Source organism: Danio rerio, chromosome 1, assembly GCF_052040795.2.
Source record: "Danio rerio strain M-AB ecotype USA chromosome 1, GRCz13ab, whole genome shotgun sequence".
NCBI lineage: Eukaryota > Metazoa > Chordata > Actinopteri > Cypriniformes > Danionidae > Danio > Danio rerio.
The window spans coordinates 28,022,217-28,045,941 of NC_141021.1; the positions used below are offsets into that span (position 1 = coordinate 28,022,217).

The 23,725-nt window shown below is 38.6% G+C and overlaps 1 protein-coding gene and 1 long non-coding RNA gene across 2 annotated transcripts in view; one reads left to right on the plus strand and one right to left on the minus strand.

The window, feature by feature from the left end:
• Positions 1-471: 471 nt before the first annotated feature.
• Positions 472-20,946, minus strand: LOC141385717 (uncharacterized). The gene is made up of 3 exons (XR_015476614.1): positions 20,773-20,946; positions 9,624-9,764; positions 472-895 (listed from the first exon to the last, which is right to left on the minus strand). It is a non-coding gene; the product is annotated as an uncharacterized LOC141385717 (long non-coding RNA).
• Positions 20,947-21,402: 456 nt separating this feature from the next.
• The window catches only part of coro2aa (coronin 2Aa), a 50,047-nt gene continuing 47,724 nt past the window's right edge, over positions 21,403-23,725 (plus strand). The window contains exon 1 of the mRNA XM_087235206.1: positions 21,403-21,646. Coding sequence (XP_087091332.1) covers positions 21,632-21,646 — 15 coding nt within the window. The 5' untranslated portion in view covers positions 21,403-21,631. The remainder of the gene's footprint in view (positions 21,647-23,725) is intronic.

Genomic DNA, 23,725 nt, shown 5'->3' on the forward strand with positions numbered 1-23,725 from the left:
TTATTTTGCCCCAGTATATTCAATGGAGCTGCGCTAGCCTGCTGGTTCTGACGGAGGCGTGCGAGTAAAAAGCTTTTAGTCTTGTTTTAAGCTTGAGCAACTAAATGAATGCCAAAGTTTATTTAACTGAATGCATTTTAATTACATTACAACATCCATGCTGTAAAAGGAACCGTGTAAATTGAAAAAAAAAAAATCCCAATAACAGGTCATCGGAAGTTTATCAGTATGGGAAAAACACTAGCTCGGCATATACCCTATAGTTACAGGTTTCCAGCATTTTTCAAAATATCTACTTTTGTGTATAACAGAAGAAAGAAACTTATAGTAAGGGCTGAGTAAAAGATGACAGAATATTCATTATTAGCTGAAGGAATCTCTTTAACAAACCAGTAGTGCCATATACTATGTTTACTATGATTTAACACTAATTTGTGGAGTCTGTTTAGCCAAATGGAACCACAGAGAAGGTTTTACTGTTAGACAATATGTTGTTTTATACTACAATATCATATACTAATACAACAAATATTTCCCCCCTGGTCAAGATTGCAGACCACCCTTTGAGACTGTTCAAACTTTGACAATCTCAGTTTAAAGCAATAGTTTAGACTTGAGTAACTGGACTGTGTTTGACAGCTTTCATGTATACGACTCCAAGAGAAGTTCCTGAATACCTGAGGTCTACTGTTTAGATGCCAAGCAGATACACTGCATAGGTCAAACATTGGCAACACAAGCAGCTCTGGGTTCAGGCGTGGAAGAACAGTCTCATGATGATCTTGGTAAGATTTGGGCTGTCGCTTGTAGAAGCAGCTGTTCTGCTCAGTTACTGCCATCACAAGCTGTCCAGTTCCTGTCTGTTCTTCATTGTCCAGCAACATCAAGACAAAATCTACAAAAATAATAGAAAAAAGAGAAACATGTTCAAACATTATTGAAAGAATAGTGCTTAAAATAAATGAAGAGATTTATACGTCCTCCTTGTTTATTTGTGTATCACTACTGACAGATATCTAGTCAATTGTTACTTGCCGTTTATCAGTCTTGCAGTAGCCAAAAATACACTGTATGAGTCAAAATGGGTGATTTTACTTTTATGCTGAAAATCATTAGAAGTAAAGATCATGTTCCAATAATATATATATATATATATATATATATATATATATATATATATATATATATATATATATATATATATTGAAATCAAATCACTTTTATTGTTACATCATCAGCAGCACGTGTGCTATGATGAGCGAAAAGGTGCTGGCTCCAGAAAGTACAAAATACAGATATAACGACAAAATACAGTACAAAATACAGACAGTGCAAAATACAGACAGTGCAAAATACAACAGCATACTCCCAAAAAAACAGGACAATGTAAAATTGACAGCGATGAATAGGTATCCACATAGTTGTAGGCAGTATTGTTTCAAGTATCGATTGGTTAAAGTGCAGTGCATGCTACATATTAATGGTGTGCAGTGAGGGGTATGGAAGAGTCTGTTTGAGGTTTGTTAAGTGTTCATCAGCCTGATAGTCTGAGGGAAGAAACTTTCCTTCAGCCGGCTGGTGCATGACCGGATGCTGCGAAACCGTCTGCCTGAGGGTAGCAGAGAGAAAAGTCTATGGCTTGGGTGACTGGAGTCTCTGAAGATTCTCTTGGCTTTCCTCATGCACCGCCTGGTGTAAATGTCCTGGAGGGAGGGAAGCTCACGTCCTACTACACGTCCAGCAGTTCGCACAATCCTATGTAGGCCTTTGCGATTGCTGCTGGTGCTGTTTCCATACCAGGTGGTGATACAACCAGACAGGATGCTCTCCACAGTGCAGGTGTAGAACGAGCGGAGGATGTGGGGGCTCATTCCAAACCTCCTGAGACGCCTGAGGAAGAAGAGGCATTGTTGTGCCTTCCTCAACACTGCATTTGTGTGGGCAGTCCATGTCAAATCCTCAGCGATGTGGACTCAGAGAAACTTGAAAGTGCTGACTCTCTCCTCTGGTGTCCTGTTGATTGTGGTGAAAGGGGTGTGTTCTCTCTTCTCTCTCCTGAAATTAACCACCAGCTCCTTGGTTTTGCTGATGTTGAGTGAGAGGTGGTTTTCCTCACACCACTGCGTCAGAGTCTGCAACTTCTCTCTATAGGCAGTCTCATCATCATTGGTGATTAGGCCCACCACAGTTGTGTCATCAGCTAATTTAACGATGACGTTTGAGCTGTGGAGCACCAGTGTTGAGGATCAGTGTGGATGAAGTAATGTTGTTCATTCTGACCACCTATCATCTTCTTGACAGGAAGTCCAGGATCCAGTTGCACAGAGAGCTGTGTAGACCCCAAGCCTGGAGCTTCACCACCAGCTTGGCAGGCACTATGGTGTTGAATGCTGAGCTGTAGTCAACAAACAGCATTCTCACATATGTGTTTTTGCTTTCCAGGTGAGACAGAGCAGTATGCAAGGTGAAAGCAATTGCATCATCAGTGGAGCGGTTATTTCTGTATGCAAATTGCAGAGGGTCAGTGTGATCGGGTAGTACAGAGCAGATGTGCTTTTTAATCACCTTCTCAAAGCACTTGCTGATGATGGGTGTCAGAGCAACGGGACGCCAGTCATTCAAGCATGTGGTTTTAGCAGATTCTCGGAATGGGCACAATAGTAGCTGTCTTAAAGCATGTGGGAACCACAGACCGAGAGAGCGAGAGGTTAAAGATGTCCATGAAAACCCCCGCTAGCTGGTGTGCGCATGCTTTAAGTACACGTCTAGGGATGCCATCTGGGCCCGTAGCTTTAAAGATGTTCACGCGACGGAAAGATCTCGTTACGTCCACTACACAAACAGAGAGTGTGCTGGCGGTTTCAGTATCGCCCACAGGAGCGTGCAGTGTGTGCATGCTGTCCAGGGCTTTAAAGTGGGCGTAGAACCAGTTGAGCTCATCCAGAAGAGATGCAGCAATGTTTACAGTGGCGGATTTGTTACCTTTAAAGTCTGTGATGTAGTTAAGTCCCTGCCACATGCTCCTTGCGTTATTGGTGTAAAATTGACCCTCTACCTTGTCTCTGTATTGACGTTTTGCTGCTTTGATGGTTTATCTGAGATAGTTATTTGCTTGTTTTTGTTCCTCAGCATTTCTGGATTTATAGGCGGAAGCTCGCACTCATAGGGCTGTCGAACTTCGCCATTGATCTATGGTTTTTGGTTGGGGTAGATACAGACAGTTTTTGTTGAGACCACGTCTTCTATGCATTTTCTGATGAAGCATGTAACGGTGTCTGAGTACACTATGATGTCATCATCAGAAGCTGCCATGAACATATCCCAGTCCACATGATCAAAACAGTCTTAGAGTATGGAATCCGATTGGTCTGACCAGCTCTGAAACATCCTGAGGGTGGGTGGTTCCCGTTTCAGTTTCTGCCTGTGAGCAGGCAAGAGCAGAACAGAAAAGTGATCTGATTTGACAAATGGTGGGCGGGGGAGGAATTTGTAGGCACCCCGAAATGGAAAATAGCAGTGGTCCAGGATACGATCACCACGCGTGTATGTGGCGATTTGTTGATAGTATTTTGGAGCAATTTTCCTGAGATTGGCGTTGTTAAAGTCCCCTGTAACAATAAACGCTGCCTCAGAGTGTGACGTTTCCTGCTCGCTTATGCTTCCATACAGTTCCCTGAGCACCTGCTCTGTGTTGGCTTGAGCGTGGAGTTGTTAATAAAGAAACAAAAACCTCCTCCTTTGCTTTTCCCTGTGAGTTTCTTCGTTCTATCCATGCAGTGCATGGAGAACCCCGAAAGTTCAGCAGCTGTGTCTGGTACATGCGCAGATAGCCAGGTTTCTGTAAGGGAGATAATGCAGCAGTTTCTTGTTACCGTTGGAAGGAACGGGAAATTGGGATTAAAGATATCTATAAATTATATTTTTACTGAGCAAATCAAAATAGAGACATCTCAAATGACTATTTTACTGACGATAATAACAATAACAACTAAGCCTGGTTTCTCCAAACGTTTGTTCTTCACTTCTGTCAGTTGCTGGAGTTTTGCTTGTACTGCCATTTCTGAATATCTTAGTTGGGTTGACCCAAATGAAAACCCTCCTTTTGACCTGGTAGAGGTTAAATGCCTAGATGTGAATCACAATGGAGAGGCATCATACACGGCAGTTAAAGAGGGTGAAGCAAAATTAAAGAAATCACATGCCTACCACTGGCAAATCCAGGGACAGCTGATGGTCACTGGCTAAGCTTGATGTGATCTGGTAACAGATACCAGGGGTGACTTCACTGTGGAGAGAGTATGGAGGGATGAGTTATTTCAAGAAATAAAGACAAAAGTTGATGAATTCTACTTTGGCACCTACATCCATGTTTTGCTTGGGAGAAAATAGACAAAAGGTTTACTCTAACCAGTGTACCAGAACATGTTATATTATTCACAGATATACACAGTTTTTTGTCATTCAATTCATAAGTGTAACGGGGAGACTGACACGGAGGGATCCATTTTGCAGTATTTATTAAGTCACACTTAAACATCAACAACTCGCACGGCTGTGCGGACATACAACATACACATCAAAGGGGAAGTAGCAGATAACAGACGTAGTGTGATTACCAGGCTTGGGTCAGAGGCAGGCAGCGTGATTCAGAGTCCGTGTAACAGGCTTTGGTCAGGGGCAGGCAGCGAGAATCAGAGTCCGAGGAAACAGGCTTTGGTCGAGGGCAGGCAGAAGACAGAGCAGAGTCGTGAAACGGGCTGAAGTGGTAAACGGGAGATCAGGCAGGATAGAATGCTCAGAAATGCTGGCCGGGGCTAAACAAGACTTCGCACTGAAGTGTGTGTGTGAGCTGCTTATATGTGGTACGTGGGTCATTAGTGGAATAGAGAACAGGTGTGCTGGGATCAGGTGAATGGATGACGTAATGGTTAGAAGTCCGGAGATGGTGACCTCTGCTGGCCAGCGAGGGGAATGACTGGGACCGAGTCAGTGACAGAGCCCCCCCCCAACGAACGGCTCCTGAAGTGAGGCAATTTTCGACGCCGGGGTCTTCCACGGGGGCGAGGGGCCGGCATATCCGGATGTTGTGAGTGGAACTCTTCTAGTAGTGTAGTGTCTAGGATGTCCTTGCGGTTAATCCAAGATCTCTCCTCCGGACCGTACCCCTCCCAATCAACGAGATATTGGAGTTGTCCACCCCGGCGTCTGGATCTCAGGATTTCGTGGATCTGGTAGGCCTCCTCACCATCGATCATGAGAGGCGGGGGACCCTGTTCACCGGCTGCCACCTCTCTATCCGCCTCGGCTGGACCAGCAGCAGGCTTGAGCAGAGAGACATGGAAAGTGGGAGAAATACGGAAATGATTAGGGAGTGTCAGTCTGAACGAAACAGGAGATATTTGTCTTTCAATTTGGAACGGACCCACGTACCTGGGGCTGAGCTTCTTGCAGGGCAGTTTGAGGTGTAAGTCACGGGTGGAAAGCCATACCCATTGTCCTGGGGAATACATGGGACCAGAACGTCGGTGTCGATCGGCTTGTTCCTTGAAACGCCGTACGGCGTGAGAGAGGTGAGTGTGAGCTGCGTTCCAGACCTCTTCGCAGTTTTTGAACCAGGTGTCCACAGCGGGGAGTTCAGAGGTCTCGCCGGACCAGGGAAAGAGAGGAGGTTGGAAGCCCAGTACGCATTGAAATGGAGTTAGACCAGTAGATGCCTTTCTTAGAGAATTTTGAGCATATTCTGCCCACATCAGAAATTTAGCCCATTCATTTTGGTTAGAGTGACAGTATGTGCGGAGGAATCTGCCAATCTCCTGGTTCAAGCGCTCTGTCTGCCCGTTGGATTGGGGATGATAGCTGGATGTTAGGCTAATATTCACCTGGAGGTTCTTGAAAAATGCGGACCAGAGTCGAGATGTGAACTGGGGACCTCTATCCGACACTATGTCTTCGGGGAGACCATAGTACCGGAACACACACTCGCAGAGTAATTCGGCTGTTTCCATGGCTGTAGGCAGTTTGGATATGGGAATGAGACGGCAGGATTTCGAAAATCGATCCACTACTGTGAGGATGGTGGTTTTGCCCTGAGATATGGGTAAATCGGTAACGAAATCTATGGCGATGTGTGACCAGGGACGGTGTGGCACCTCCAGGGGTTGGAGTAATCCAGCTGGACGGTGACGGGAGTGTTTAGACATCTGACAGGGTGAGCATTTATTGATGAAGTTAATGACATCTTTGTTTATGGATGGCCACCAATAGCGGGATTGAATCAATTGCACGGTGGCTGTGCTGCCTGGATGACCGGAACTGGGGTGGTCATGTACCTCGGAGATGAGTTTTTCTCGAAGTGACTGAGAAACAAAGATCTTATTTTCTGGACAGGATTGTGGCGTGGGACTGGTTTCGGCGGCTTGAAGGATTTCATGTTCAATGTCCCACTGGATAGGAGCGACAATTAGAGGATCTTTGATTATGGGTTCATCATTGTACTCGGAGGTTTCATCGTCTGAGAGGCGGGAAAGAGCATCTGCTTTGATGTTTTTTGAGCCAGGGATATAGGTGACTTGGAAGTCGAATCGAGTGAAAAACAGAGCCCATCGTGCCTGTCTAGGGTTCAGACGTTTACAGGAGCGGATATGTTTCAGGTTTTTGTGATCGGTGATGACAGTGAAAGGATGTTTGGCGCCTTCAAGCCAGTGTCTCCACTCTTCTAGCGCTGCCTTCATGGCGAGGAGTTCTCGGTTTCCCACATCGTAGTTCCGTTCAGCGGAGTTGAGCTTGCGAGAATAGAAGGCACAGGGATGGAGCTTCTTCGTGATTAGGGATCTTTGAGACAGGATGGCTCCAATTCCAGTGTTGGATGCGTCAATTTCAACAATAAATGGTTGCTCGGGATCAGGATGAGGCAGAATGGGTGCACTGGAGAAGCGGGTTTTGAGCTGAGTAAACGCTCGAACAGCGTCTGGGTTCCATTTTAGGTGAGCGTTGTTAGCTTTAACCATGGCGGTAAGTGGAGCAGCGACTGAACTGAAGTTCCTTATGAAGCGCCTGTAGAAGTTAGCAAAGCCCAGGAATCGTTGCAGTTGTCTGATGGTCTCAGGTTGTGGCCATTGTGTTACGGAATCGACCTTTTGCTGGTCCATGGCCACGCCTTCAGGGCTGATGATGTAACCCAAGAACGAAATGCAGGTCTGATGGAATTCACACTTGGAGATCTTTGCATATAGCTGGTTCTGAATGAGGCGTTCAAGCACTGCCCTGACGTGCTGAATATGCTCAGATAGTGAATTAGAGTAGACCAGGATGTCGTCAATATACACTATGACCCATTTGTTGAGCATGTCTCTAAATACCTCATTTACAAAAGCCTGGAACACGGAAGGACTGTTTGCTAGGCCGAAGGGCATAACGAGGTATTCATAGTGGCCGTCGATTGTAGAGAACCCGGTTTTCCACTCGTCTCCCTGTCGTATGCGGATGAGGTTATATGCACTACGGAGGTCCAACTTAGTGAAATACTGGGCGAATCGGAGTTGCTCAAGGGCGGCTGGAACCAATGGCAAGGGGTAGCGGTATTTGATAATTGTTGGTAATAGTTGGTAATTGTGTTGATGTGGACAGGGGAAACAGAATGCAGACATTGGGTAAAGCATTGATTGCTCCATTTTGTGATCTCACCAGTTCTCCAGGAAACTTGAGGGTCATGCAGTTGTAGCCATGGTAACCCAAGAATTACAGAGTGCTTAGGGGAGTCGATGGCAAGAAGGGAAATCTCCTCTTCATGGAGAGAGCCTGTTTGAAGAGAGATTGGTTAAGTCTGGAATTTTATGCGTCCCTCTCCCAAAAGGCGCCCGTCTACAGCAGTGATGACTATGGAGGAATCACAGGAGGTTAGAGGAATGGAGTGAGTGGTGGCAAACGTGTAATCGATAAAGTTGCCAGCGGCTCCTGAATCGATCATGGCCATGGTCTCAATTTCATCCCCATTATTTCTCAGAATGACAGGCAAATTCATAACATTATTAGTGGTCGTGAACATAGTGGTTGCACTCACCGAGAGGGTTTTAGGGAGAGGCTTGTTGGGACATAAAACCTTCGTATGACCTGGAAGTCCGCAATAGATGCACAGGTGATTTCTTCTCCGTCGTTCTCGTTCCTCTGGGTTCAGGCGGGTTCTGCCCAATTGCATGGGTTCAGCGGAGATCTCAGGGGATACAGGACTGGAAGCAATTGAGCACAGTGGGTTGGGTTGCGAGTGCGGAGGAGAGTGTCTAACCTTATGGAAAGTTCAATTAGTTGATCCAGTGTTTTTCCCTCGTCACGACATCTCTTTCTGCAATTTTGGTCTCAGAGCCTTTCTGTAGAGCGTAGTAAGCGGATCATCAGCCCAGCCAGTTTGCGCTGCCAAGGTGCGGAACTGCAGTGCGAACTCAGCTGCGGAGCGATCTCCCTGTTGGATACACAGTAGCTCCTCGCCAGCGTTACGACCACCCTCCGGATGATCAAACACAGTGCAAAAACGTTTGAGAAAGTCATTAAACGAGGGAAATATCGGGGTACTGTCTGGCCAAACTGCAGTAGCCCAGTCTAGCGCTTTCCCAGTGAGCAGTGAGCACACAAAAGCAATTTTCCCATTATCGTCCTTAAACAGATGGGGCTGTTGGGCGATAAACAGTTTACATTGCAATAGGAAGCCTTTACATTTTGCTGGGTTACCTGAGAACTCAGGGAATGCCAATCGAGCTCCGGAAGTCATCGGGGGTTGTGTAACAACAAGTGGACTCGGAGAGTAGTTGGCGGTGAGTTGCGCTGTGGGAGCAGCTTGCAGGTTTTGTAGAGCTTTCACAAGTTCGTCTGTCAACTGGGTTAGATGTGTTAGTTGTTGTTGGTGAGTAGACAATACCTGAGCTTGAGCTGTGACTTCGTGAGACAAAACCTGGATGGCTGCGGGATCCATGTTGGGCGAAGTCTTCTGTAACGGGGAGACTGACACGGAGGGATCCATTTTGCAGTATTTATTAAGTCACACTTAAACATCAACAACTCGCACGGCTGTGCGGACATACAACATACACATCAAAGGGGAAGTAGCAGATAACAGACGCAGTGTGATTACCAGGCTTGGGTCAGAGGCAGGCAGCGTGATTCAGAGTCCGTGTAACAGGCTTTGGTCAGGGGCAGGCAGCGAGAATCAGAGTCCGAGGAAACAGGCTTTGGTCGAGGGCAGGCAGAAGACAGAGCAGAGTCGTGAAACGGGCTGAAGTGGTAAACGGGAGATCAGGCAGGATAGAACGCTCAGAAATGCTGGCCGGGGCTAAACAAGACTTTGCACTGAAGTGTGTGTGTGAGCTGCTTATATGTGGTACGTGGGTCATTAGTGGAATGGAGAACAGGTGTGCTGGGATTAGGTGAATGGATGACGTAATGGTTAGAAGTCCGGAGATGGTGACCTCTGCTGGCCAGCGAGGGGAATGACTTGGACCGAGTCGGTGACAATAAGCATAAACTGCTGTTGTTTTTTATGGCTTGTTACTCAATTTAGATTTATAATAAAACTATTTTCCTATCTTTGTCAATAAACATCAAAAAATTATTGCTGAATATTGTTGTAACTTTACCCAAACTGGAAATAATAGTCCATGACATGACAGTCAGGTCAGATTTAAAATCTGACAGATGCTGTTGTAGGCCAGATGCTGTTGCTGTTATCAGCCGTCTAACCTGAGGTATCAATGACCACTTGATCTGGCCCGGATTCCCTGAGAAAACATAAAAATGTAGCATACAGTAAGAGCAATTACATACATGTAAACAAATGACACAAAAATCATCAAATAGTCTAACATTACACATTATAAAATAGGGTAATAGTGAATCCACTATTGGGGGGTAACAGGCATATTATCCTACTAAAATAATCCGTGACAGAAGTTCACTCAAAATAGAAAAGTTCTTTCTGTCTTTAATTACTAACAGTCCCGTCATTCCTACTACTTTCACAACATATGTTTTGATATTTTACCCTATAAAATGCAATGAAATTATCAAAATTGTGAAATTAAAGTAATAGTGCAGAGATCTGGGTATGTATCATGTATCAACGCTGCATACGCACAAAAACTTTGCATACGCCAGGTTTCACTCTCAAGTTTGGATTTACTAACGATGAAATGAACGTGGGAATGTGCGCAGGTACACATTAATTTCCTGCCTGGCGTGCAAACATTTCTTGTGTGTGTTTGTTTGATTTCTATTGGCGACTCCTAGAGGCAGTTGTGTTAAATTGCACTCAACAAAGTGTCTTTGAGCCGTGCAATGACAGCTGTATGAGACGGGTTCATCCGCATGTCTAGCAGGTATATAAGGTTTCCATACCATAGGTGACCAGCCAAACATTAAAGCGCAATTTGCAGCGGTCACCGTTTTTCCCAATGTAATCAGTGCGATTTACTGCACACACAATGCTAAAAAAGGCGCCATCTGAAGATGAATTGGCATACGTGAATCAGAAACATTTCCATTCAATAAATGTGCAGATAAAATATGATGCACAGAATTATTAATGATTCCTTCTTTTATTTTCCTCGTGATAAATAGTAGGCAAAATCTGATATGTATTGGGGGAAAAATAGAAAAATGAGTTCATCAGACACTGGTTTCGAATAAAGTTCATGCTCAATCATGTCAAATCATGTTACCATGCGTTTTACAAGCTGCGCCAACTCAAGCTGTTAATGATGCTGCAACAGTTTACACCTATAGATCTCACTATTTCTTTTTTAAATCCATTCGGTGCGATGTTCAGACCCAACTGTGTTAACCGCATCAGCTAAAGTCTCCCCACTTAATTATTTTCTTTTGTTATTAATTCCGGAGGCTAACTTGCAAATAACAGTTTTTCTCCAGTCTACCTCTGAAAGGAGCACCTCCAATTCACATTCTGTTCAAAGTTTCTCTTCTTGCTTGCTTTTAACATTACTTTTCGTATGGTTTTGAAAAGTAGAGTCATAAGCATATTCATACGGGGGAGGAGGTAGGGAGGGGTTTTGCGCTCGTGCATGTTGCGCTCAGTTTTATATGAGGTGCCGTGTAGGATTTAAATCAAACTTCGCTTATAAACACATACATAAAACACATGTATATACACCTATAATTTACTCGCATATACACCTATACTACTGGATGTTCAAAACAACATAGATGAAACTTGTGTATATACATATAAACTTGACGCATGAATACACCCACATACACACGCGCATACATATAAACTCGATCCTCACATAAACACTCACATTAACACACGCACATACATATAAACTTGCTGCATGCAAAAACACACCTACACACACTCGCATATACATATAAACGCTGCATGCAAACACACCTATACACACTCGCATATACATATAAACTTGCTGCATGCAAACACACCTATACACACTCGCATATACATATAAACTTGCTGCATGCAAACACACCTATACACACTCGCATATACATATAATCTTGCTGCATGCAAACACACCTATACACACTCGCATATACATATAAACTTGATCTATGCATATACACCCATAAACTCTCACATAAGAATATAAACTTGATGTGTGCACAAACACCCAAATGACACTTGTGCAAACATAGAAAATAAAATTCACAAACATATATACAGTTAGTTGTGTATATACATATATGCAAGTGATTTCATATGTGTATGCATGAATTTTCACAGTAAAAGGAAGTTATTTCACTTTAAAAGGAAGTAGTTTAATTTCAACGTAAAAGTCCTTTGAGTGTAATGAACAAGATTATTATTTGTCATTAATCAGGTTATTGCAAAGCTTAAGAAACAGAAATAATGTGATTAATAGAGGAATTACATCTGTTGAATTATGAAAATAGATTATGCTAATTCTAAAAAAATAAAAAAATAAAAAGATAATGCTAAGGAATGCTCCTGCAAAACTAAAGGTTTAATATGCAATTAAATTATTGGAAATGTTATTATGGTTTAATAAATATAAGGTTGCTTAAGTAATCACTTTGAATAAAATATGTTTGTCTAATATTAGTTTTTTATGTTTGTTTTATTATTGGTGTCACTATTCGTCAAGGGTTACACACTTATGTCCAGTAGGGGGCAGGAATGCACTTAAGTGGGTTTTCCTGTTACCAACAAACAGGCTAATGCACCAAAATGCTGGATGCCAGCTGCTGTAAAAATATAAGTAGTAGTTATTAAACACAAAAGGAGTGTCCAGAGAATATATATAACTTTTCCATGGGTGTTAACTTGACCAACATGATGAGCAGAGACTTTTTTTTTAATTATTATTATTTGTATATGCTGAATAATTAACAATCAAAATGATACCTAAATCTTGCAATTTTGACAGCCACATTGTAAAAACATATAAAAAGCATAACAATTATAAGAATTTAAAAAACAAAACAAGAAGACTATAGGCTACATTAACATTTGCAATAGAAAAGAGGAGTTTAGTTTGAGTAAACATTTATATTTATAGTTCTGGTCGCTCCACTGACTGTTCTGGTTTCTATCTGTCCATTTATATTTGTGTATGTAATTACCTAATTAAATGAAAAGGTTTTAAATAAAAATATTTCTTATTTTGAATAGTCTATTTATATATACTCAAATTTTATATAACATATGTTCATAATTTAACATATTTAATCCCTCTATTAATCGCATTATTTCTATTTCATAAGCTTTGCAATAACCAGATTCGTGATAAACGTTTGTGAATTTTATTTATTTATTTTTTGCATGCAGTGAGTTTGTACATGTGCGCGTTGTTGAGGGTGCATATGCATAGATCGAGTTTATATGTATATGCGATTATGTAGGTGTGTTTGCATGCTGCGAGTTTATATGCATGTGCATGTAAATTTGGGTATTTATGCGAGAATCAAGTTTATATGTATATGCGAGTGTGTATAGGTGTGTTTGCATGCAGCAAGTTTATATGTATATGCGAGTGTGTTTAGGTGTGTTTGCATGCAGCGTTTATATGTATATGCGAGTGTGTAGGTGTGTCTTTGCATGCAGCAAGTTTATATGTATGTGCGTGTGTTAATGTGAGTGTTTATGTGAGGATCGAGTTTATATGTATGCGCATGTGTAAATTCAAAGTAATTTTTAAACCAAAAGTATTAATAAATTCATTGTAATCATAAGTCCCCTACACAATTTAATAAGTCTGTAACAAAAATTTGTCCTTTTTTAACATAATCATTCCAAAATATGGACTTGTTTTTTAATAAAATATACTGATTGTTCCAGATAATACATAAATGGGGGAAAAGTTATGTTTATAAATCAGTTTCCATGTATTCAAGGCTTATGAAAATTGGACATCTTAAAAGGAATTTTAGAACACTTAAAATCACAAGTTAGTAAAAGGTGTAGGCCACCACTTTTTTTAAAGACAAGATTAGGGATGGAGAGCCATAATGAATAATTGTTATAGACAGTTTTTGATCCAATTGATTTTAAAGACATTGCTAATAGTTTTGAAATCTAATACATTTAATCCTCCTTCTGATATTCCTATTATTGATTTTCTTTTAACATACTCTGTTTTGCCTCTCCAAATAAACTTAAATAAAACTTTTTCAGATGTGGTACACATCTTAGAATCTACATAAAGGGACAGTGCAGGGTATACAAGTTTGGAAATACCTTCAGCTTTTGAGATCAGCACTCTACCTTGAACCGATAAATTTATTTGAAGCCAGCAATTAAAGATATTTTTTGTCTTTTGAAGCCTTTGTGAAAAGTTGTCTGTAATCCGTTCTGAGGTTGATTTACTAACTACAATACCTAAATATCTAACTGCCTTTTTAACTTGTATTTCCATTATACTTAAATCGCCTATTTGGTGTATAGCCGTGATTTCACTTTTGGATTGATTAACTAACAGACCTGATGCATCAGAAAACAGCTTAAAAGCCTTCAAAATAATTGGGAACTGATCTTTAATTTTTAAAAATAAACAGGTGTCACCTGCAAGCTGACTGATAGTTAATGTGGTACCGCCTATTTTAATACCTTTAATTTGGGAACAATGTACAGTATAAAGATTTAGGGTTTCTGCAACTAATAAGAATAAAAATGGTGAAATTGGGCACCCTTGTCTTATGCCTCTCCGAATAATAAAACGAGAAGTACCACTGGATAAAGAAACACTGCTTGAAAAATTATAATAAAATGTCTTCATTTTTTTTAAATGTTGAGCCAAAACCAAAATAATTAAGTGTCTGATACATAAAACTATGCTCAACTGTATCAAAGGCTTTGTAAAAATGTAAAAGTAAAATTATAGCCTCCTCATTTACTAACTCAGAGTAATCCGACAGATCTAATACCAATCTAATATTATGTGAAATATTTCTTCCCTTCATAAATCCAGATTGGGAGAGAGATATGATTTCCTCCAAACATGGTTTTAATCTAGTAGCATATAATGATGCTAGTAATTTGTAATCTGAGTTGAGTAGCATAGTTGGATGCCAATTATCCAAGTAAAGATTGTCTTTATTCAATTTTGTAATAAAAAAAATTACTCCCTATTTCATTGATTTTGTAAGTTCTCCATTGGCAGGGCATTCATTAAATATGTTTAAAATTAAGTCTCTTATATTTTCCCAGAAAACTCTATAAAACTCAAAAGGCAGACCATCAGGTCCTGGACTTTTGTTGGAAGGCGTTTTTTTTAATGATATCATCTAGTTCCCTTAAAGACATTTTTTATCAATCTTACTTATGTAATTTACTAAAAAAAAAAGGTCACTTGAGTCAGAGTTCAAATTAGATGTGTATAAGATGTGTATATCAATATACAAAGAACTATTTTTTTTTTGTTTCACTCCGTTTTTTTTCTAAGTTAAAAAAGTATGCTGAATTCTTTTCGCCAGCTTCTAACCACTTGGCTCTAGATATAATAAAGGCCCCTTTTGTCTTTTCCTCATAAAAGGTGTTTAATTTTTCTCTCAATGTGTATATTTTTTCTGTCTCTGTGTCAGATGGGAAAGTAATACATGCAAAATGATTAATTTCCTTTACTAAGGATTCATAATATATTCCCTTAGAATTTGTCAATTTTTAGGTAAATTTGATTGAAAAATTGTGACACTCAAATTTTAATTATTGCCAATTTAAGTTATGAGAGTTTAAATTTACATTTACATTTAGTCATTTAGCAGACACTTTTATCCAAAGCGACTTACAAATGAGGACAAGGAAGCAATTTACACAACTATAAGAGCAACAATGAATAAGTGCTATAGGCAAGTTTCAGGTCTGTAAAGTCTAAGAAGGAAAGTATTAGTAATTTTTTATTTTATTTTTTTTTTAGTACAGTTAGTGGTATATCCAGAGAGGCAATTGCAGATTAGGAAGTGAAGTGGAGACTAAATAGTTGAGTTTTTAGTCGTTTCTTGAAAACAGCGAGTGACTCTGCCGTTCTGATGCAGTTAGGGAGTTCATTCCACCAACTGGGCAGATTGAACGCGAGCGTTCAGGAAAGTGATTTCTTCCCTCTTTGGGATGGAACCACGAGGCGACGTTCATTCACAAAACGTAAGTTGCTGGAGGGCACATAGATCTGCAGAAGTGAGAGCTGATAAAAAGTAGCGCAGCCAGAAATCGCTTTGTAAGAGAACATCAGAGCTTTGAATTTGATGTGAGCCGCAACTGGCAGCCAGTGCAAACGGATGAGTAGTGGAGTGACATGTGCTCTTTTAGGTTCATTAAAGACCACTCATGCTGCTACGTTCTGGAGCAGCTGAAGAGGCTTGATAGAGTTAGCTGGAAGCCCAGCTAGCAGAGAGTTGCAGTAGTCCAGTTTGTAGAGAACAAGAGCTTGAACAAGGAGTTGAGCTGCATGTTCAGATAAGAAGGGTCGGATCTGTCTGATGTTATAAAGTGTGAATCTGCACGATCGAGCAGTTCTAAAAATGTGGTCAGAGAAGTTTAGTTGGTTATCAATTGTTACTCTAAGGCTTTTCACCATTTTGGATGCAGTAATGGTTGCCCCATCCATCTGGATTGAAAAGTTATGGTGTAGAGTCGGGTTGGTAGAAACTACAAGCATTTCCGTTTTCGCGAGGTTAATGTCCAACAGGCAGGCTGAGATGTGAGCTGGAACCGAGAGATCATCAGGATGAAAAGAGAGGTATACAGTAGCTGGGTATCATCAGCATAGCAGTGGTAGGAGAATCCATGTTTCTGGATGACTGGTCCTAGAGATGTCGTGTAGATGGAGAAGAGAAGTGGCCCAAGAACAGAGCCTTGTGGTACCCCAGTGTTTAGATGCTGTAGGTTGGACACCTCTCCCCTTCAAGACACCCTAAATGACCTGTCAGAGAGGTAAGATCTGAACCATTGTATAACAGTGACTCAAGCGTAGATAGCAGGATCTGGTGGTTGACAGTGTCAAAAGCAGCTGACAAGTCCAGCAAGATGAGGACTGAGGATTTTGAGTCTGCTTTAGCCAGTCTGAGATCCTCCACGACCGAGAGCAGGGCAGTCTCAGTTGGGTGGCCTTTCTTCAAGCCATATTGCTTGTTGTCCATGAGATTGTTTTGAATAAGAAAGTCCAGGACTTGATTGAACACTACTTTCTCCAGAATCTTGGCCATGAATGGAAGAAGGGATACCGGTCTGTAGTTTTCAAGTAGCGTATGGTCCAGGTTGGGTTTCTTTAGCAGTGGGGTTACCCTAGCCTGCTTAAATGAAGTGGGGAATAAACCAGAGTCAAGAGATGTGTTAATTATGTGAGTCAGTGTTGGTATGACTGCAGGAGAGATGGCTTGCAAGAGATGAGAGGGAATGGGATCAAGTGGACAGGTGGTTGCATGGCTAGATAGAGTTTGGACACCTCAGACTCAGAGAGCTGAGAAAAAGATGTAAGTGTGTGTGGTGTTGGTGGTGTATCTTGCGTGTTTGTTGTAGGTGCAGCAAATTGAGCACTGATTTTTGCAGTTTTGGTGCAAAAGAATGTAGCAAAGTCATCAGTAGTAAGTGTGGAGGATGCGGGTGGAGGAGGAGGATAGAGGAGGGAGGAAAAGGTTTTAAAAAGTAGGCGAGGATTAGTGGCATTGTTGATTATCTGACAGAAATATGTCTGCTTTGCAGAAGTAACCTCAGCCGAGAAAGAAAACAGAAGAGTTTGGTATGTTAAGAGCTGTGTAGGATTTTTAGTTTTCTGCCAACTCTCAAAAGTTGAATGTGTTTTTTTTTTAAAGAGTCAATTATGCCTTTAATCCCCAAACAGTATTCAGAGTTTTGTATAGAGAGGTGTTTAATTTCCAATATCCAGGCTTTCGTGATGAATTACAAGTTCAATACCTGCATGATCAGTTAATAGGGCTGTGGAGAGACTGCAAGATTTAATAAATGAAATCAAACAATCAGAAATTTACCAAAAGTCTATACTTGATTTCTGAGTCAGGTCAAATTTAAACCAGGTAAAAGAAGAGGAAATGTCATTGTGTAAAAGTCTATAAATATCTACCAGAGAAAGATTAGAACAAATATCACTAATAATTTTATTAGGTGTATTATTGTCATTTTTGGAGCAAATCTATCAAAGCAAGTCTCTGCCATTGCACCGGAACAAAGTTTTTCCTACTTCTGGTCTCGATCGCCATTTTTTAATTTTTTAATTTTTTTTTATTGCAATTTTAGAACACAGAACATACAAGGGCAATAACAACATTACATTAACATCCAATCAAGTACAATATAAGAAGAAAAAAAATTATTCAAAAAACAAAATTTAAGGCTTTAAAATAATTAACAGTTCTTTTTGCTTTGGTATTTTTAGTTTCTTTTATCGTGCATAGGTAATGACTTATTTCTATTTTAAAGTGAGTCATTTTTTTTTTTTCACAGCCCATTTACATTTATGAATAAAAATCTTTCTATATATAATGAGCAAATTAACAATATGTCAAATTTTGAAGTCAACTGTATTCTCATAAAAAATAAGACATCTTTTTCTTTGAATTCCAGTGCAATATTTTTACTCTGCTTAACAAAAAAGAAAAGATCACACCAAAATAATTGTGTATAAATACAATCATAAAATAAATGAACAATACTCTCTTCTTTATCGTTCCAGAAAGTACATTTTAAATCAATATCTTAACAAAATCTTGCAATTACCTGTTTTACAGGGTAAATACGATGAACAATTTTAAATGATACCTCTGTAATTTTATTTGTTATACAAACACGTCTGGAAATCTTAAAGGTCTCGTTCCAATTAACATCTTGAAATTGTGATATCCAATACCCAATAGCTGGAGGAACACTGACAATCCGGCAAATCATTCTAAGATAATTATTATTATTATTATTTTATATTTATACCTTCCAATTTAAGACTAAAATCTAAATTTGTGTCTTGAACTATATCATTTACTAATCATTTCTTAAGCTCAGAGAGAATACCATTAATTACCATCATATACTCTTTAACAGGTATATAAAGAGATTTTTTTTTAGAAACTCTAAATAAGTAAGCACATGACCATTACTATTGAAAACTTGTGAAATCAGCAAAATAATATTTCTAAACAAATTAATGAAAAAAAGAGATTTAAGTCGGTGTGTAATATATCTATTGTTCCAAATTAAACATTTGTGAGGGGAAATTTTGTGTTCGTATATAATCATCCACGATAACAATGTCTGTTTGTGAAAATTTGAAAGTTTTATGGGAAGGTTACTAATATTAAAATTGCTGTTAAGAAGAAATTCAATGCCACCTACTTTTCAAAAATAATATTAGGGATGTAATACCATAGTTTGTTTTTTGAGCGAATATAGTTTTGTATCCACTTAATTTTAAAAATGGTGTTTGATATTTCAAAGTCAAGTATGTTTAGCCCACCTTGATTAAATGGATTACAAAGTGTTTTTTTATTCAAGTAATGAATTTTATTTTTCCAAATAAAGTTATATATACATTTATTTATTTGGTTAATTATACGTTTTTGGAATGTCTATAGTCATTGCAATGTAAACCAATCTAGATAAACCTTCAGACTTTGATAACAAAACTCTTCCATTCAGAGATAGGTCTCTCATTAGCCAAATATTGAAGTCTTTTGTATTTTATTAATTAATGGGGTATAATTTAGTGTTATTATTTCTTTTTGGTCCTTGCATATCTTAATTCCTAAACAAGTGATAATATCTTTTATTGGAATTCCATAAATTTCAGACATATTACTAGGTTTTTCTTTTAAAGCAAATAATTCACTTTTTTAACATTAAAAGCTAATCCTGATGCTAAATAAAATCTGTAAAGACACTATAGAGCTAGTTTCAATTCTTTTGTCTTTCAGAAAAACTGCAGTATCATCTGCTTACTGGGAACATTTAATCACATTACTGGCCAACTGGATGTCATGAAAGGGATTAAATGTAATATGAAGATATAATACTTGTATTATTAATAAAAATAATAAAGGAGATAATGGATCTCCTTGTTTAACTCCTCTACCTATGTTAAATCTAGAAGTGGTGCCGAAAGGTAGTTTAACAGAGCTAGTGCAATTAGTTTATAAAATTCGAACTGCATGAATGAAGTTATTACCAAAACCGAAGAAATCAAGAACTTCAAATAAAACATTGTGGTTTACAGTATTGAATGCTTTATAGTAATCTATAAAGAGGATGTAACTATCATCATTTAAAAGAAAATTATAATCAATCAAATCTAATATTAATCTAATGTTATTACCAATATATCTACCACATAAGAAGCCAGACTGACAATCATCTATAATTCATTTAAAACTAACTTTAATCGACTTGCAAATATGTGTGAAAGTAATTTAATATCATTACTAATTAAAGTTATAGGTCTCCAATTTTCTATATTTAATAAATCTTTACCTTGCTTAGGAATCAGTGTAATCAATCCTTGTAACATAATTGGCAACATTACTTCATTTTGTAGTATTTCTTTAAAGACAAAAGAAACTCTGAGATATCATCTTTGAATTCTTTGTAAAATTCAGAGGTCAGTCCATCGTTACCTGGAGCTTTATTATTTTTTAGTTTTTTAAAAGATCTCTAAATTTCTTCCAAAGTTCTGTCTTGATCACATAAGTATTTGGAATGTTGACGATCGCCATTTTGTGAAATAGGCCTATACTCAAATCTTTTTTTTTTTTTTTGATTGTTTGTTTATTTTTTTGTTTCAAAACATAAATGGTTTTCTGCAATGGTTTCCTCAAACAGTTTGACTTAACTAATCGGGTTTACAGAGTATGTAATGTCCTCTTGCATTTATTGACTGATTAAATATAAAGCATTTTTTTCTTGAATATCTTTCTGGTGAATTTGAAGAGGGCACTCGATCTTGTTTTTGGCTGTATAATGTAAATAGATACATGTCAGAAGGAGCCCACTTGCCCCAAAATAGATCCAGCAGATCTGTCATAGACCATGGCTTTACCAACCTTCTCAGTTTTGTTGAACAACTGACGAAGAACGTTAATTAGAAATAAATACATTTTAAAACTTTTTAAAACGGTTTTCGTTAATGTCATTTTTAAAATCCACTTTATTCATCTTGGTGGGAAGAAAACACCTATCATTGAATAAAAAATGGTGTATTAACGACGTCCATCAGCAAAACGAAAATGACCTATACACGAATTTAAATCAATTCTCAGATTAGCTGTCTTTTTTAATTTATTTGGTAATTTATGTATGCTTACTTGCACAGTTTGTGTGTATATTTAGTCCTCAGACGAATCACTTGGATGGGGGAGGGGACAGTGTTCTCAGAGACAGGTTATGGTTATATCATCATCTCTCATCATCTCTCCACCCTTTCACTCCACCGCAGCGCCGCCCCACACCCATAGACATCGACAAACGGGACGGGTCCTGAGAGAAACAGTAGCAGCATGGAAACGGGCGGGGCTTAGTATGTGGAAGTAATTTCTAATTGGGTAAATTCATCTGTCCCTGAAAATATTAACGTTTTTAATACTTAACTGGCAATTTAAAGTAAATTGTTATTAAAGTTTTTCAGGAATTGTTTGTTCAGGACAATTTGTTGTCCAGTCAAAAGCGGGAGTAATTTGTGTGCAGAGGCATCACGTGGTATCTGTTACATTTCACTCCGTTGTACACATTGGACCAATCACAATAGTTTATGAATATCAACTTATTCTGGTATAAAATGAATTTTGTACAAATTGCTTCAGGGATATTTTAGTTTAAACTTTGGATAACCATTTTAGGAATCAATACATTTAAACGATTATGTACCGCTGTGTATGAACACACCCAATAAGACAAACAGCGTCCTTGAAATGTGAATGGAGCTCGGTGGTGTGTTTGTATGTCTGAGCGGCCAGGCGCCCCTTTTGGATGACTCGTTTGTGTCCCATAGTGAAGTGAAACAGATGCCAGCCGATGCTCACAGCTCACCTCAAACACTGCGGCATCTGTGTTCTGCTCATCCCATAATCTCTACCTCTCTCTCTCTGACACATTTCTGCGAGAGAGTGTTTAAAAAGACGCGGATTTAGTGGCCGTGGCTTGTACTCTCAGGTCTCTTCATACTGCATGACCATCACAAAGGTAAGGCAACTCCTAGTTTTCCCTGTAGATTTTGTCTTATAGTTTAATGTTATTTTTTGTTTCGTGTCATTTTAGTTTTTTTGGCAATTTGACTTTTGGAGTCATTGGGGTGCATTATGATAATTTGGGTATTGCAGACTTGATCATTATATCAAGTTATTGTAGAACACGTTATTTTATTTTTGAGGTTACTTAAATGTAACCTTCATAATATCTATACTGAGTGAGTGTATTATTACTCATTATAGAATAATGCAGAATGCATAAATTTGACTAGCTATAAGCAATTCGTTTGTCACAGAATTAATCATTACTTGGATTATAAATATTTTATTTGTCAATGTCAGATCATACTAGCTCTAATAGTTAACAAAAATACAAAACAAAACAGTTTTAGATGTCACCAACTCACCATTAATACTTTTATTGCCTTGTATTTATTATTAGATGTTTACACTTTTTTACAGTCTTGTCTCACTTAACTCACGCCATCCATTTCTTTAGCGACTGAAATGACGTTCAGTCTGTAAAACGAAGGATAAAAGTTCAATTTATCAAGAGCATTGACTGATGGACTGCTTTTTGTGTAAGCTAATATCTGATAAAATAAAGGGATAGTTCAACCAAACATTTTCCTTCTGTCTTCATCATCCTCCATCATCATTCCACACCTGTATACCTTTTGTTTTTTTGTGGAACACAAGAAGATATTTTGCACAATGTCAAAACTCAAAACATTTTTGAAACATAAAAATAGACTAGTTTTTATAAAGACAGACAAACAGAAAAGTTTAGAATGTGCTGGTAAAAACATCTTAATTCAATTTGCACTATTCTTCAAAATGTTTCTAGATTTACTCTTCAAAATTCTATAACTCAAATAACAAATATCATCCTATAAAACATCAGTCAGACCACCTTTTTAGTTTATTTAGTTTTCTTTTGTGTAAAAGGTATTATGTTTCTATTTACTCACCCTCCACTTGTTTTAAAACTTTTTCTTTCTTTTTCTGAACTTCTTCAGAAGTTTGTTTCTTCTCCTGAACACAATTTTATAGAGAGAAAGAAAATATGATTGTCAGTGGCTACCTGTTTTCAACATTCTTCAAAACATCTTCTTTTGTGTAAAACGATAAATAAATAAATACCCAAACAAAACCACTTGAGGTGAGTAAATAAAGGCATGGCTGGATTGCTGAGTGAGACAGTCTTGACACTCAGGGGAGGCCAGGTAAAGAAAGACAGATCTTGAGGGTTGCCAGGTGTCAAAGTCCTGAGGGTGAGACATGTCATATGGAGGTGTGGTTGTGTTTAGACATGCCTTGAGGACAGCTTCAGTTTGGGTTTTCACCTGGGTCTTCACCTGATTCCAGCTCTTCTGTCCATGCTCATCTGTCTTTAATGAAATTTGCCTGAACATTTGCAACAGTTCAGTGATAATTCACAACAATGGCTAGCCTATGGAGTTTTTTTAGTTTGTGCCAGAGTGAAAACTAGAGCAAAATGATTTATTAGCATTTGCATAGGGTGAATGATAAAAATAGAGTGCAGTAGTCAGTCCAGAGATAAAAAAGGTGAGTTTTCTCCATAGGACTTTTTGACAACTAGTAAAGCTTTAAAGACAGACCTGCCTTTAGCTCCAAAGTTGTTAATCAGTTGTATGTGTTTTTCTTAAACATAGCTTTCCACAATAATTCAGTTTATTTTTTTAAAACAATCATGGTTTTGTTAAATGCATGATAATAAAGATTTCAATGTCTTAGTTTCTTCTGTAAAATTGCTAGTTAATCAACCCAGTCACCCTATGCTATTAAAATACTGAAATATTTGTTTATGTATAAATTGCAATGAATAACTGATTGAAATTGTCCAACTAATTGGCCAAATTTAAGTACATTTTTCTACAGTTGAAGTCCCCTGAATTATTAGCCCCCTGTTTATTTGTTTTTCCCCAATTTCTGTTTAAGAGAGCAGATTTTTTAAACACATTTCTAAACATAAGAGTTTTAATAACTCATTTCTAATAACTGATTTATTTTATCTTTGCCATGATGACAGTAAATAATATTTGACTAGATA